General features: G+C 37.5%; 1 protein-coding gene across 1 annotated transcript; it reads right to left on the bottom strand.

Moving 5' to 3' along the window:
* Positions 1–214: 214 nt before the first annotated feature.
* LOC130592724 (growth factor receptor-bound protein 14-like) lies at positions 215–11859 on the bottom strand (the record flags this gene model as incomplete). Its single annotated transcript, XM_057397255.1, is given in 9 exon segments — positions 215–268; positions 270–307; positions 399–456; positions 575–691; positions 3016–3096; positions 3680–3775; positions 3966–4076; positions 5084–5221; positions 11776–11859. Coding segments are annotated over 9 exon segments (777 nt in total), but the record flags the coding sequence as incomplete, so codon positions are not given.
* Positions 11860–12172: the final 313 nt, after the last annotated feature.

The following is a 12172-nucleotide window of genomic DNA, read 5'->3' on the forward strand; positions in this document are numbered from 1 at the left end:
CAGAATTAAAGTGCTAGATCACCACTTCATTGCTTCCAGAAGATATAACCCAGAAACCAACCAATCCCAGATAGCCCTATATAAAATAATTTTTACTTCTATCAGGTAAGTGCAAACTCTTTTTTCTTCCATTTCCCTCCCTCAATAAGAAGTACCCTAAAAGAGCAGCTTTTGACTAGAAATGTGTCTCAGAAGAGTTATCTAAAGAATTAACTTACTCATCTACAAGTCCATGCTGCAAAATAAGTCTGTGAGCCTCTCCTCTAGATTATTTTATGATGAAACCACAACTGAGATCTGTGTATAGCTGTAGAAATAAAGATCTTTAAAAAATGTTTTGCCTTTATTGAAAGAACCAGCTATTGTGTTTCTCTGGCAATTAATTAACTCACACATACCCATGTTAGACATGGCAATAGGACTACCATGTGAGTTGAGTCACAGGCAACCTCTCCTCTCTATGAGAGAGAAGTAAAAACATGATTTCAGAGCTTTTTTTGTTAGAAAAACAATCAATCAACCAAACAAAAACAACCCAGAAACTACTGTCCTGGTAAAACAAAGGGGTTGATACCTGCCACACTCATCCTTCTTCAACTGCAACTTAAAGGGCTTCTGTTGGATTTTCTATAATTCTGCTTCTGTGTCCTGAGAAATCCATTGCTACCAAAGAATTTTCTGAGATACTTCTCTACAACAAACTAGATTTAGTTTGTTCATCTTTTAAAACATCCATCATTTTGAAGTCAGCTTCTGAAAAAACCATTCTGTTTTGTAAGGGGTGTTTCAAGCATCTGCAGTGTTTTCCATGAGAGCCAAACTCATTCAACCCAAGGGAGCATTGCTGCTGCAAACTGCAATTTTACAGTCTGGCAGGAGAGATCATCTTTTTGCCTTACTGCAATGGACAATAATTGCATCAATTTACCCAAAGCTCTATGTATATATTCAACTATAAAAAGCCCTTTGCATGTCAAAACAGGTCAGGAAAGTGTTAAGTTGTCCAAGTAACAAAAAAAAAGGAGAAAATAAAAATTCTTACAAATAACCATCAAATTAACAAAGACTTGGAATATTTCATTATAAATTTCATAAATTTATATATTTTTAATATAAATTTTCACTCAAAGTTTTGAGTGGATTTTAGAGACTTAACAACTGCAGATCTGTTACACTTTTTCTCTTCATGAAGATCGTTTGTAGCAATAGAATAAAACCACCAAAGTTTGACAAAACAGTCTTAAAACTCATCAAAATATTTCCCAGAAACCAAGATTTACAAAATCAAGTTTAATACAGGTTGTAATGGCTCGAATGTCGGCAGGCACTGGAATATCAAAAGATTAAAGGAACATTCTAGCATTGTGTAAGGTAAAGTAACATCTGGAACACAAGAGGCCCAGATTTCTGTGGGGCTAGCAAAGCTTCCCAGTCCAAAACCAAAGCAGCTCTGTTTTGTTCCTGTTTGGTTATAAGCATGAAATGTAACTAGAAACTACAGCTCACTGTAATTGTTGACACTGTAATCTACGTCCTGCCTGAGTAACTGCAACTTGTAAAGAACTTTGCTAAAGTAAAAAACACAGGTGAAATTAGGGAAACCATTTGTCTCTAGGAGAGTGGAGGGAACTCCTTGTAGCTGACATAGAATAGAATCATAGAATAGTTTGGGTTGGAAAGGACCTTAAGATCATACAGTTCCAACCCCCCTGCCATGGGCAGGGACGCCTCACACTAAGCCAGGTCACCCAAGGCTCTGTCCAACCTGGCCTTGAACACCACCAGGGATGGAGCATTCACAACCTCCCTGGGTAACCCATTCCAGTGCCTCACCGCCCTCACAGTAAAGAACTTCTTCCTCAGATCGTCCTCAGATCCAATCACATGGTTGTGAGTGATTGAGGAATGTGAAACATGGAAGTGGTGCCCTTGTGAAGTATGTTCCTTAGTTTCTGCACTTAATTCCCAAGTTTATCCAATTTACTGTTTAATTCATGTATTATGCACAAGTAGAAACACAGTGCCATGCTTAATACTGGTTATAGATTCTGTTGTGTCAGAAGTTTCGTGAGTTAAAAAGCATGCAAGAGTGTATGAGAAAAGAGAATTGATAATGGTGCCACGATCCATTATAAAAGCAGCAGCTGTCTATTGTAACATCTTCACATAAAAGGAAGTGAAGACATGGTCCATGTATTAATCACAATTTTGAAACCGTGCATATTAGCAATATCACTGAAAACTAACTTTTTAAATACCTGTACAGCAAATGCATGTTTTAGGCATTTTAACAGCAAGAATTATAATAAAAGCTCAAAAAATCCACCATAAAATCACTGTCACGATTCCTTGCAACATGTAATTTTTACTCAATTTAGCCAACAAAACCACAAAAGTGATACAAATCATCCATGAAAATGTCTGAAATCAAATGACTCATAAAGAGCTGGGATAACATAAGATATTAAAGGGAAGGACAACCTGATCCAGTCCCAACTATCTGAGGAGATGGACACAGCATCTAGTATAGGCTGCTGTCCTCCAAAATCCAGTTCTGCCAAATTACAGTGCTCCTCCAAAGTCCAGTCAGTATTGCAGCAGATGAAATTCACCTCAAGTACTTAACATTTCATATTTAAAAAAATAAAATGGAAGTATTACTGTACACCAAAACGGATTTGTTACAGCTTTCTTATTCAGCACTTAGAGCATGTGTATCCTTAAACACTTTGCTTCTTTTTTTATGCATTTATAGCTCCGGTGCTCTGTTTCCAAAATCCTCTTTCCATTCTTTCTGACTGCGATAATAAGCCAACGAACTCTCAAAAGATTCATGATTTGACAGAGGGAAAAAGCCTCTTAATTGGTCTGAACTACCTGATTTGCATTAAGTAATTAATTAGCTCTGTAGTCAACCCTAACAGCCCTAAATATTTCAGCAAGCATTCACATAGGCAAAGACTTGCACGATGGCAGAAACGATGTATTTATTCGTGGAGCTACTGTGGGACATACCATAGGTGTTATATTCAAAGGGCTGCAGCCGCTTCTACCTTGATACGGTTGCATGCAATTCTGATACAGCTGCATCCCATACTGAAACCAGAAAATAACATGCTTAGCATTTTAAATTATAACCCTAAGCTAGGTAAATTGTTTTTCCCAGATGTCAATGATAACACATGCTTTTCTTTACTATTAAAACTCAGGGACAACTGCTCTTAGGATAAGGAAATGCACATTATCACCACTGTTGCTGCTGCCTTTATAAACGTACACTCTGCTTTAAATGCTACCCATTTAATACAACAAATGACCTACTCCTATTTTGTCACACATAGACACATTTTAAAAACATACTAAAAACATTCTTGCATATTCCTGTTGTTTTGTTCAATATTACTCAACAACCTCAATGACTTCAACATGGTTGCATATAAGCATATGCTTATAGTTAAGTATTTGCAGGACTGAGGCTTCAAGACATCATCCCATGCCTTACAATGATTTCAGTAATTTGGTCTCCATTTATTGGGTTGAAATACAATAAGCTTTCACATTTCAGAGTACAAAGTTGAGATTGCTATTGCATGGGAACCTAGATGTTCCTCTAGCACACAATATCAAAATTGCACAGAGTAAACCTAAGCAGGAAGTTAACTCCACGCAGAAAAATTACCTTAAGCAACCTAATTGCTGTCATCCAACAGGTCCTACTTTGTTCATCATCTGCACAGAGATGTTTCAGGTCTCGGGTTCCTCCTGATTTGTTAGGCTAGAAGGCCACAGAACATTTTTTTAGCATTATTGCATATCTTGAACACAATACCTGTTGAAATAAAAGCCACTAATTCTGCTATTTTATAAGAGACAGCTGAATATTGTTTTCAGAAACCTCAAAGAATCTTCAGCTTACCTAAATATTGTGGTTTACTTTAATATGTATCAGAATAATAAGCTTGTACCTTAAAGCAGAATCCATGGTTTGTTGGTGCTCCAGAAATCTTTTTGCCTGTCAAAGACACGTACATATCACTATGGCTGAATTCACAGAAAAACTGCAGATGCCTTGGCTCCTAAAAAGAAGAGCCATGTACTATAGTTAGACTATTTTTAGCCAGCCTCTCCAGAGATGTAGTAGTTAGCCTGGTCCAAAATAGTCTTAACATACTGTACTTTTAACTCTGACATTGTGAAATCTAGAAAGAGACAACTCAGAATCAATTTCATAACGCAGAGAAAAACCACATCAAACTAGTCAAAGAGTTCATTCTGCCAGAGAGGGAGAAAAACCGAAGTACAAGTGATGACACTTGTGGAAAAACATCCACTAAATTCAAGCCACAATACTATTACAGTAGGAGTCAAGGTTTGAGACCTGCATGCATTTCAATCAAAATAAAAGGTACTTTCATAACCTGAAAACTGTCCACTCCTCTTTCTAACCATTATCTCCATCCTCTAAGATGAACCAAGTTAAGGAAGAAAACAAAAGAGATTTGCTGAAGGGTACAAAAGCAGCTCAATGATTACTCTGACAGTTAACAGAGAAAATTCAAAACAAGGAAAACCTTTGTTTTAAGTGGTTTACGTACAAGGTGTCTCAGCTCCAATGTATCCTGTTTGACATTATCAGGTTTCAAGAACTGCCACCAAAAAGTTGAAGTAGTAAAATGGAAAACTGTGCAGTGACAAAACATGAGAACTCTCAAAATCTTCTTGTAAAATCCCTTTATACACAGGGGTTTTATTTTACATAATGAAGTAAGACAACCCCTTTTCAAAGCACCTACTTACACTTCAGCATTTTAACTACTAGTTGAAAATTGATTTTAAAAGAGTACGCTGTTAACTGACTGGCAAAATACTGATCAGAATGAAGCAAAGTTAGGCGAAAAGAAATTACTGTTTCTAAGACAATACTTTTCCAATTTTATATCGCTCTAGATTTTATCTATTATAAATTTTTTTTCCTTTTTATCATTAAGTTAAAATTAAAATTTTTGTTATTAGAACAGATTTTAAATACATCCACATTTGCTCTAAGTTCATTATGTTCTCCCCTTTTATTTTCTTCTTTTACCTATGATGTACCTTTAGTGGAAAAATAACGGCCAGATCTTCTCAAAAGAAAGTACAGTTTTTTCCAGGATTTTTTCCCCTGCTCCTTTGCATGCAAATAACCATGAAGCTCAGGAGATGTGCCGGAGCTTAGGAACATCTGAAAGAAAACATCACATACGCATTTTTCTTTCCATCTGAAACTAGCTTTCTATTTCACTAACACAGACAGAACTAAAGGGAGTAAACCCCTAAATCCAGTATCACACCACAGTAATTCAATTATGATTGCATCTAATCCCATTAAGAGTACTTCTGACTTAAGATGTGTAGAATGTTACACAACTCCAAGGTATGCTAAGCAAGTTACATATTTATATAGAACGTATGGTTTGAAATGAGAGCATTAGTTATGCAATATGTTGACTTCAGCAACAAAACCGGTGTTAAGAAGTTCTGATCCCATGCCTCAGATCCTACGTATATAAAACCGCAAATGAATGCTACCAACAGATGAAGAAGAAACAACACAAAACTACCTCTCCTTCCTCCTCTGTTACAAACCAGATAAAGGAACCGATCTGAGCTAAAATTAATTCAGCAAAGAAATCACAAAAACTGAATCACAAACCCATGCAGGTCAGGTAGATGTTACCATTTTCAAAAGGAGGAGACAAAGGAGCCACCTGAAGGGGTGCCTGAGCAGGAGCTTTAGGAGCCAAAACCAGAAGCTGGGCCAATCATCGAGACAGCTGCTCAAGATATTCAATGGTTTTGCTTTAGCCATTTCAACCAGACATTGTCAGAGCGCAACACAACTGTTACCTAGCAAGACACTGTTATTTTAGCAAAGAGCAAGTACACAGTTTTACTCAGTCTGCAGGATAAAACTGCAAGTACCCATTAAAAGCTGGCAACCACATTAACTTTATGCTAATTCCATGAAATGCATTATTCATTTTTATTGCACTTCTTCCACTAAAATTGCTCAGAACAATGACTCACATCTAAGCATACTAACCTAGAATCCTTCAATTTCCATATACGCAAAGGAACCAATGTCATTACTAAGCTCTTAAAGGAAAATTGCCCCAGGCTGGTCTGTAGTATTATCAATTCTATCTAGACTTATACAGAGATAGGCAACAAAGGGTTTTCGGGTTGATATCTGCAGTTTCCACTACTGCATTTTCCTCCTGTCCACTGCCACTTCCAGAAAATCTGATTTGAGGACACAAAGCAAAAGTTGACCAGGCAAGAGACAGAATGGCCAGTACAGGACTGCAGCAAAATAATGAAATGAATGTGATTTTGGAAGCACACCAAGTTCTTCAGACACTAAATAATGCAGTTCAACCAAGAAACACAAGGTTGCTTTCGCTTCTATTGTTCTCCTGTCCTGCAGTCTAAATTGAGCTGGTGTGAATGCAGTAACATGGGCAGGCTTCACTTGACAGGGGAGCGTCCTAGCTCACAACAAAGAATGCATTATGCATAGCTTCACCGCTGTTCACCTGAATAGTCACATTACAGTAAGACTAGGTACATCTGTCTACAGCGCTGCTGGCACACAGCTGGGTGCAAATGCAGTTTAAGCTATTTCAGCCACACTGAAGCAGAAGGGGAGGTTCTGGTAGGTGTTCAAGCCTGTTAATCATTTGCCACGAATGAACAGGTTCACTGGTAGCAAATATGAAGGCTGAGTTGAAGAAGTATTTTAACTCCATAAACAACGTCAAATGGAAGCTTTAGGAAAATCTAAACGAGTCAATCTATGTTAAAAAGAACAGCATCTTTCTGGGTTTTAATATCTCTGCTTAACACGAAAGGAGTGCTTGGCTCGCAGCCTGCACAAGTGTCTTTCCCAGGATTTCTGCCATAAGAGCTTCAAACCAGAAGTGCTGTCATGAAGAACACTTCTCTTACTCAGCAGACCAAAGTGGAATACAAAATACAAAGCTCAGCTTCAACAGTCATCGTTGTGCCCATGCTATCAATTAAAATAAAGTAGCAATAATGCTAGGAAGAAGGCAATCCCAGACCCATCTTTTTCTTTCTAAGACAGCTGAGGACTGTGTGAGAAAGTACTACCTGAGCAAGCTGAAGTTAAAATTAGTAAATGTCAGAAGGGATGAGCAGTAAAAATATTTTAGAGTCAGAGCTGAATGCAATAAACACCTGAAACTAAAATAGTAGAAAAGATCACTTCTTTGGGATTTTTGTTCTGGCTTGGGTTTGGTAGGGTTTTCTGTTGTTTTGGTTGTTCGTTGGTTGTTTGGTTTTTTTTTTAGTGGAAGTACGTGCAAATTTATTACTAGGGGAAATGGCTCCCTGTTCAAACAGATAATAATATACAACTAATATAAGAAAAATAAGAAAAGTCCTTAATATAGGAAGATGAATTGCAGAGTTAAATGATGGTATGCTGCAGGCAGGGATTACTGCTCACATGATACACAGAAATAAGCCTGCACCCTCTCTCCCATGCAGTGAAATACATAACACGATTTGTAGGCTGGTGTCAAATGTCACCATGTCTTTCAGGTAGTAGCATATGACAGCACCAGGGACTCTTTGCTTAGCTGTAAAGCCAACCAATTTAAAACCAATCTGAACAAAAACCAAAGCAAAATAAATGCCTTTTGTTGGTAAAAAATCAAATCAATCAACAGGGGAAAAAACGCAACAAGAAAAAACATTGCACTGTCTCAGATTAATATAATAATAACAAAAATCAGAAATTCTAGAGGTCACTAAATGCAAGGAAGTTTGAGAGTCATACTCATAACTAGAAACCTTATTTGTGACACCTACAACATTTTTAATGAAAGACTGGTTGCAGTAGCATAGAAAATATTTGCTAAGGTGGACGCTTCTCAAGCATTACATGCTATTTTTGAGAGTCAAAGAAGCCAACTGTGAATCAAGTTTGACTTTATGACTGATTTCTTCAAAGATGTGATGACAGTTGGCAATGATCCAGCCCAATGCTACTGGGAATGAGCAGGATTTTCCCCTGAACCTGCTGCTAAATTCTAGGGCACCAAGCAGCTCCAGTGAAGAACTGTTACTGACTCTCACTATTGTCTCATATTGACTTCAGTCAGTCTGAGGGTTTTAGACTGGCAGAAAGGCCAGAAAAACCTAGAATGGAAAATGGTGAAAGGCAGACTGGAAAATGCCAAGGAGATTGACAAGAGACTGAAATTCTGTGCATGGCTATTTCATCCTGAAACCTGGAACAGAATCAGATGGGAAACTGGTCAGGGAAAGAGAGACTTTCTGTGGCAGAATGATTAGGAAAAGAAAGCTTAAATCTTAAATCTGTGAAGGCAGAGAATGAGAACAACTCAGAACATGGGGAAGAGGGGCAAGAGATGGCAATGGGGAAGGCCAAAAGGAAAAGTCACTACCAGGAAGTCTACCTTCCACAAAATGATAAGTGCCTGTCGTGGTTTAAGCCCAGCCATAAATCAGAACCATGCAGTCTCTCTCTCACTCCTCCCCTTCCCCCCCCACTCCCGGAGGGATGGGGAGGAGAATTGAAAGAATGTACCTCCCATGGGTTGAGATAAGAGCAGTCCAGTAACTAAGGTTTAACAGAAATCACTGCTGCTACCACCAGTGATAATAATGATAAGGGAAATAACAAGGGGAGAGAATACAACCACTCACCACCCGCCGACCGCTACCCCATCTGACCAAGCAGTGATCTAGCCTTTCTGGGTAACTGCCCCCAGTTTATATAGTGGTCATGACGTGCTGTGGTATGGAATACTTCCTTGGTTAGTTTGGGTCAGGTGTCCTGTTTCTGCTTCTTCCTGCCTTCCCCTCCTCCCTGGCAGAGCATGAGACTCAGAAAGTCCTTGGTCAGGCTAAACATTACTTAGCAGCAACTAAAAACATCGGTGTTATCTGCGCTGTTCCCAAGCTGAAAGTCAAAACCACAGTGCTTGCACCAGCTACTAAGAAGGAGAAAAATGACTGCTACTGCTGAACCCAGGACAGTGCCTGTCTTGGTAATCCTGCTGTGTCTTTAACTTAATTTTTGCATATATAAAATTTATTTTGTTACGATTATTTAGGAAAGGCATATGCTCTCTTCTTTAACATATTCTACATCAGGTGCAAGGTTCTTTTTATTCCTCTGGAAGATAGGCTGGATGTGTGCTGTCTACAATAGGTTTTTCTAACGTATTCACATTACATATAAAAAGCTATTAGAAAGAAGCAGTGGAATTGGCCAACAGGACTCTGAACTTTAAGTCTACCAACCAAACCTGAATATCAATTGCATCTATTAAGCAGTAGGGGGTGGGAGGGGAATAGGTCTATTCTTAAAAACAAAACTAGAAAGAACTGTGATTACCCAAGTAATTTCAATCCTCTATTTTGAAGGTGGCACTGTTAAATTTAGAACACTGACATACTTTATAGTGAAAAAAAATCTGTTACAAATATAATTAAATATAAAAAACTTCAAAATAAAAAATTGGAGAAATGTTATTCACAGACAAAAAAAAACAAAAAAAAAAGGAAAAAAGAAAAAAGAAAGAAATCTAGGATAAAATTTTAACCCTTTAAAGGAATTTAGAAAAAAACCAACACCTTATTGACGTCAGTGAGGGTAGGATATCACCTACTAACCACTCAGTTCTGACAACACTCTATGCTGTGCAGTCCATTCATTGGAAATGCTGTCATGAGTAAGAGAGGCCTCAGATTAAGAGCTTCATGCTGCCTTCCTTTCTGAAATGTTTTTAAGCATCCAATTTGCAACAGTAGCCTACAGCAAGTCTTCCAGATGATCTACACTACCTACCTCTAGACATGTATATACAGTGTTGTCTCAGAGAAACCATATCCTAATAAATATGGCTTCTAATTCTAATAGTGTCACACTTTGTTTTTAGGCTATAGGTCAAACCGCTCTTCGGCACACACAGACATTTGGTGTAGGTCAGACCTAGTAATTTCACTTAGCACATGCTAAATGGATAGCAGACAGGTAAACTGGGGGGGGGTGTTTTATTTTGAGGCTACTCAGATGTTCTGACTTAAAGTCACCAGCCAAAATACTCACTTTCAATGAAAGTTGAGAAAAACATACTTGAAAAATATTCTACTTGCTCACTGTTCAATCCACAAAAAACTATAGAAGTATCAGAAGTGATTTTTTAATCATTTGTAAGCACTGAGTTGTTAAAACTAATGTCTCTCTTGATACTTGACCAAGCACATCACAAATGATAACCAAGACTGTTAATTCGTCTTAATGAAAGTTTCCAAGGATATAGCGACTGGTGTGAACAACTGACCCAACAGCTTCTGCTGAAACATGCATGAGGACTGCACAATTCACAAAGGTATTCTCTGCCTCATGCCTCCTAAGTCTTATTGAACAAAATACAATTAAACAGACAATGCACCATAAAACAGCAACAGAGGAGCGTTCACAACAGATTTTTTCATCTATCAAAATGGGGTGTAACCATTGCCTATTTAGAATGATTCTTAATCTTCCACAAGCTCTGCACATTCGCTGTATATCGTATATGGGCAAGAGCATCCAAATCAAATGTTTATGTTACACTGCAAAATCTATTTGCTATTTGGGTAGCAAAAGTGAACCAATTTTCATTAGATATGCAGCATCGGTAGAAATCAATTTTTTTTATTTAGGTTTGTAAAAATTATTTACAGAATCTAGTTCTGTATGTGTCAATTATATTTAATTTGAAACATTTTTAATCCATTTGGGGTTAGCTTAACCTCCTGACTAAACATCCATTTTTATACGGATATAACTTTTTAATACAGAAGAATGTTTTGAGAATTACTTGTTTAATGTTTTTCATTTACTGGCAGATGCTAAAGTAGAATTTATTATATAATTAAAAAAACCCTCAACAACCTAGCTTTAATATTGCTTTTAGTTTTACCTTTAAAATCTTGTGTTCTTATGTTGCCTTTCCAATCAGTCTTTATCCCCAAAACTCACACATAGGCTTGTTGTCTTAAGACCAGTGAAAGTTCTTCTATTAATTAATTTTTCTAGTGACAAGCAAACAAGAGTGATGAGTATGTGTCCACGTTTATTACTCATTTTTCCCCTCTTTGGGAAGTGAGAGGATGATCCCTGATGTGGTCATTCTGTGAAATTATTCCCACTGTAAACTAAAATCTTGTGTCCACTTAAAAGATGACTAACACTGAGTGACCTACCTTTTTTTTTTCCCCAAAGGCTACAGTAGCCTTCCAGCTAACAAATCATACTAGTCAGTCTAAATTTTCTACTCATTAAGTTTAACCATTTAAGCCTTTTTTTATATACAGTTGCATCACATTACCATTTCCTCATTATTCTACCAGTGCCTGCTGTTAAGTATACACCAAGTACTGCAGCACTTCACCCTTTTAAGGAAACAGGGTCTTTCACCTGAAATACCCAAGAAAGGCATTAACCATTTTTATTCATCTTCTGTTTTGACACTCCGTGATTCCAAAAGAATGCCTAAGTTTCCAAGTGCGGTCATACAGTAACTGTCTGGCAGGGACACACCACTTCATATCTCATAAGGAAAAAAATATTAACCGTATTTTAAGTTATTCAAAAACTAGGAACAGATCCAACAGTGGCAAAGAATTATGCTCACAAAAAAAAAACAGGCAATGGGAAATTCTAAGCTATGCTGGCTCATCTTCATTGCATACCTGTAATATCCCAGAGCAGCTTACAGCTGCATGGGTCTCACTTGGAAAAGGTATCATATGATGTGGAAAAAAGCTCTGTAACAATAACAATTTGTATCAAAGTTCAATAAGTATAAAACTTCCTGTCTCTTTTGGATGCAAAATTAAAGTTCTGCATGCCCTGCAAGACACTGCAAATTCTCTGATCCAGTAATCCACATTTACCTTACTATCATTCCTAAATTTGTGGCATCTGATACATTATTTGCTGAAAACCTTAAAAATTTTGAGAAAACATCAGCAGTTTCTGGAAGCAAGAGGGTTTTATACACCAGTACTTGGCCCTTAGTTCTGTTTTTCTAGAAGTAACTTCTATTGCTGTTGACATGTAAGAGTTGCCTTGGGGTTCAATGGGCTG

Source organism: Pezoporus wallicus, unplaced genomic scaffold (genome assembly GCF_028554395.1).
Source record: "Pezoporus wallicus isolate ANWC-B61680 ecotype Strahan unplaced genomic scaffold, APGP_CSIRO_Pwel_v1 contig_13696, whole genome shotgun sequence".
NCBI lineage: Eukaryota > Metazoa > Chordata > Aves > Psittaciformes > Psittacidae > Pezoporus > Pezoporus wallicus.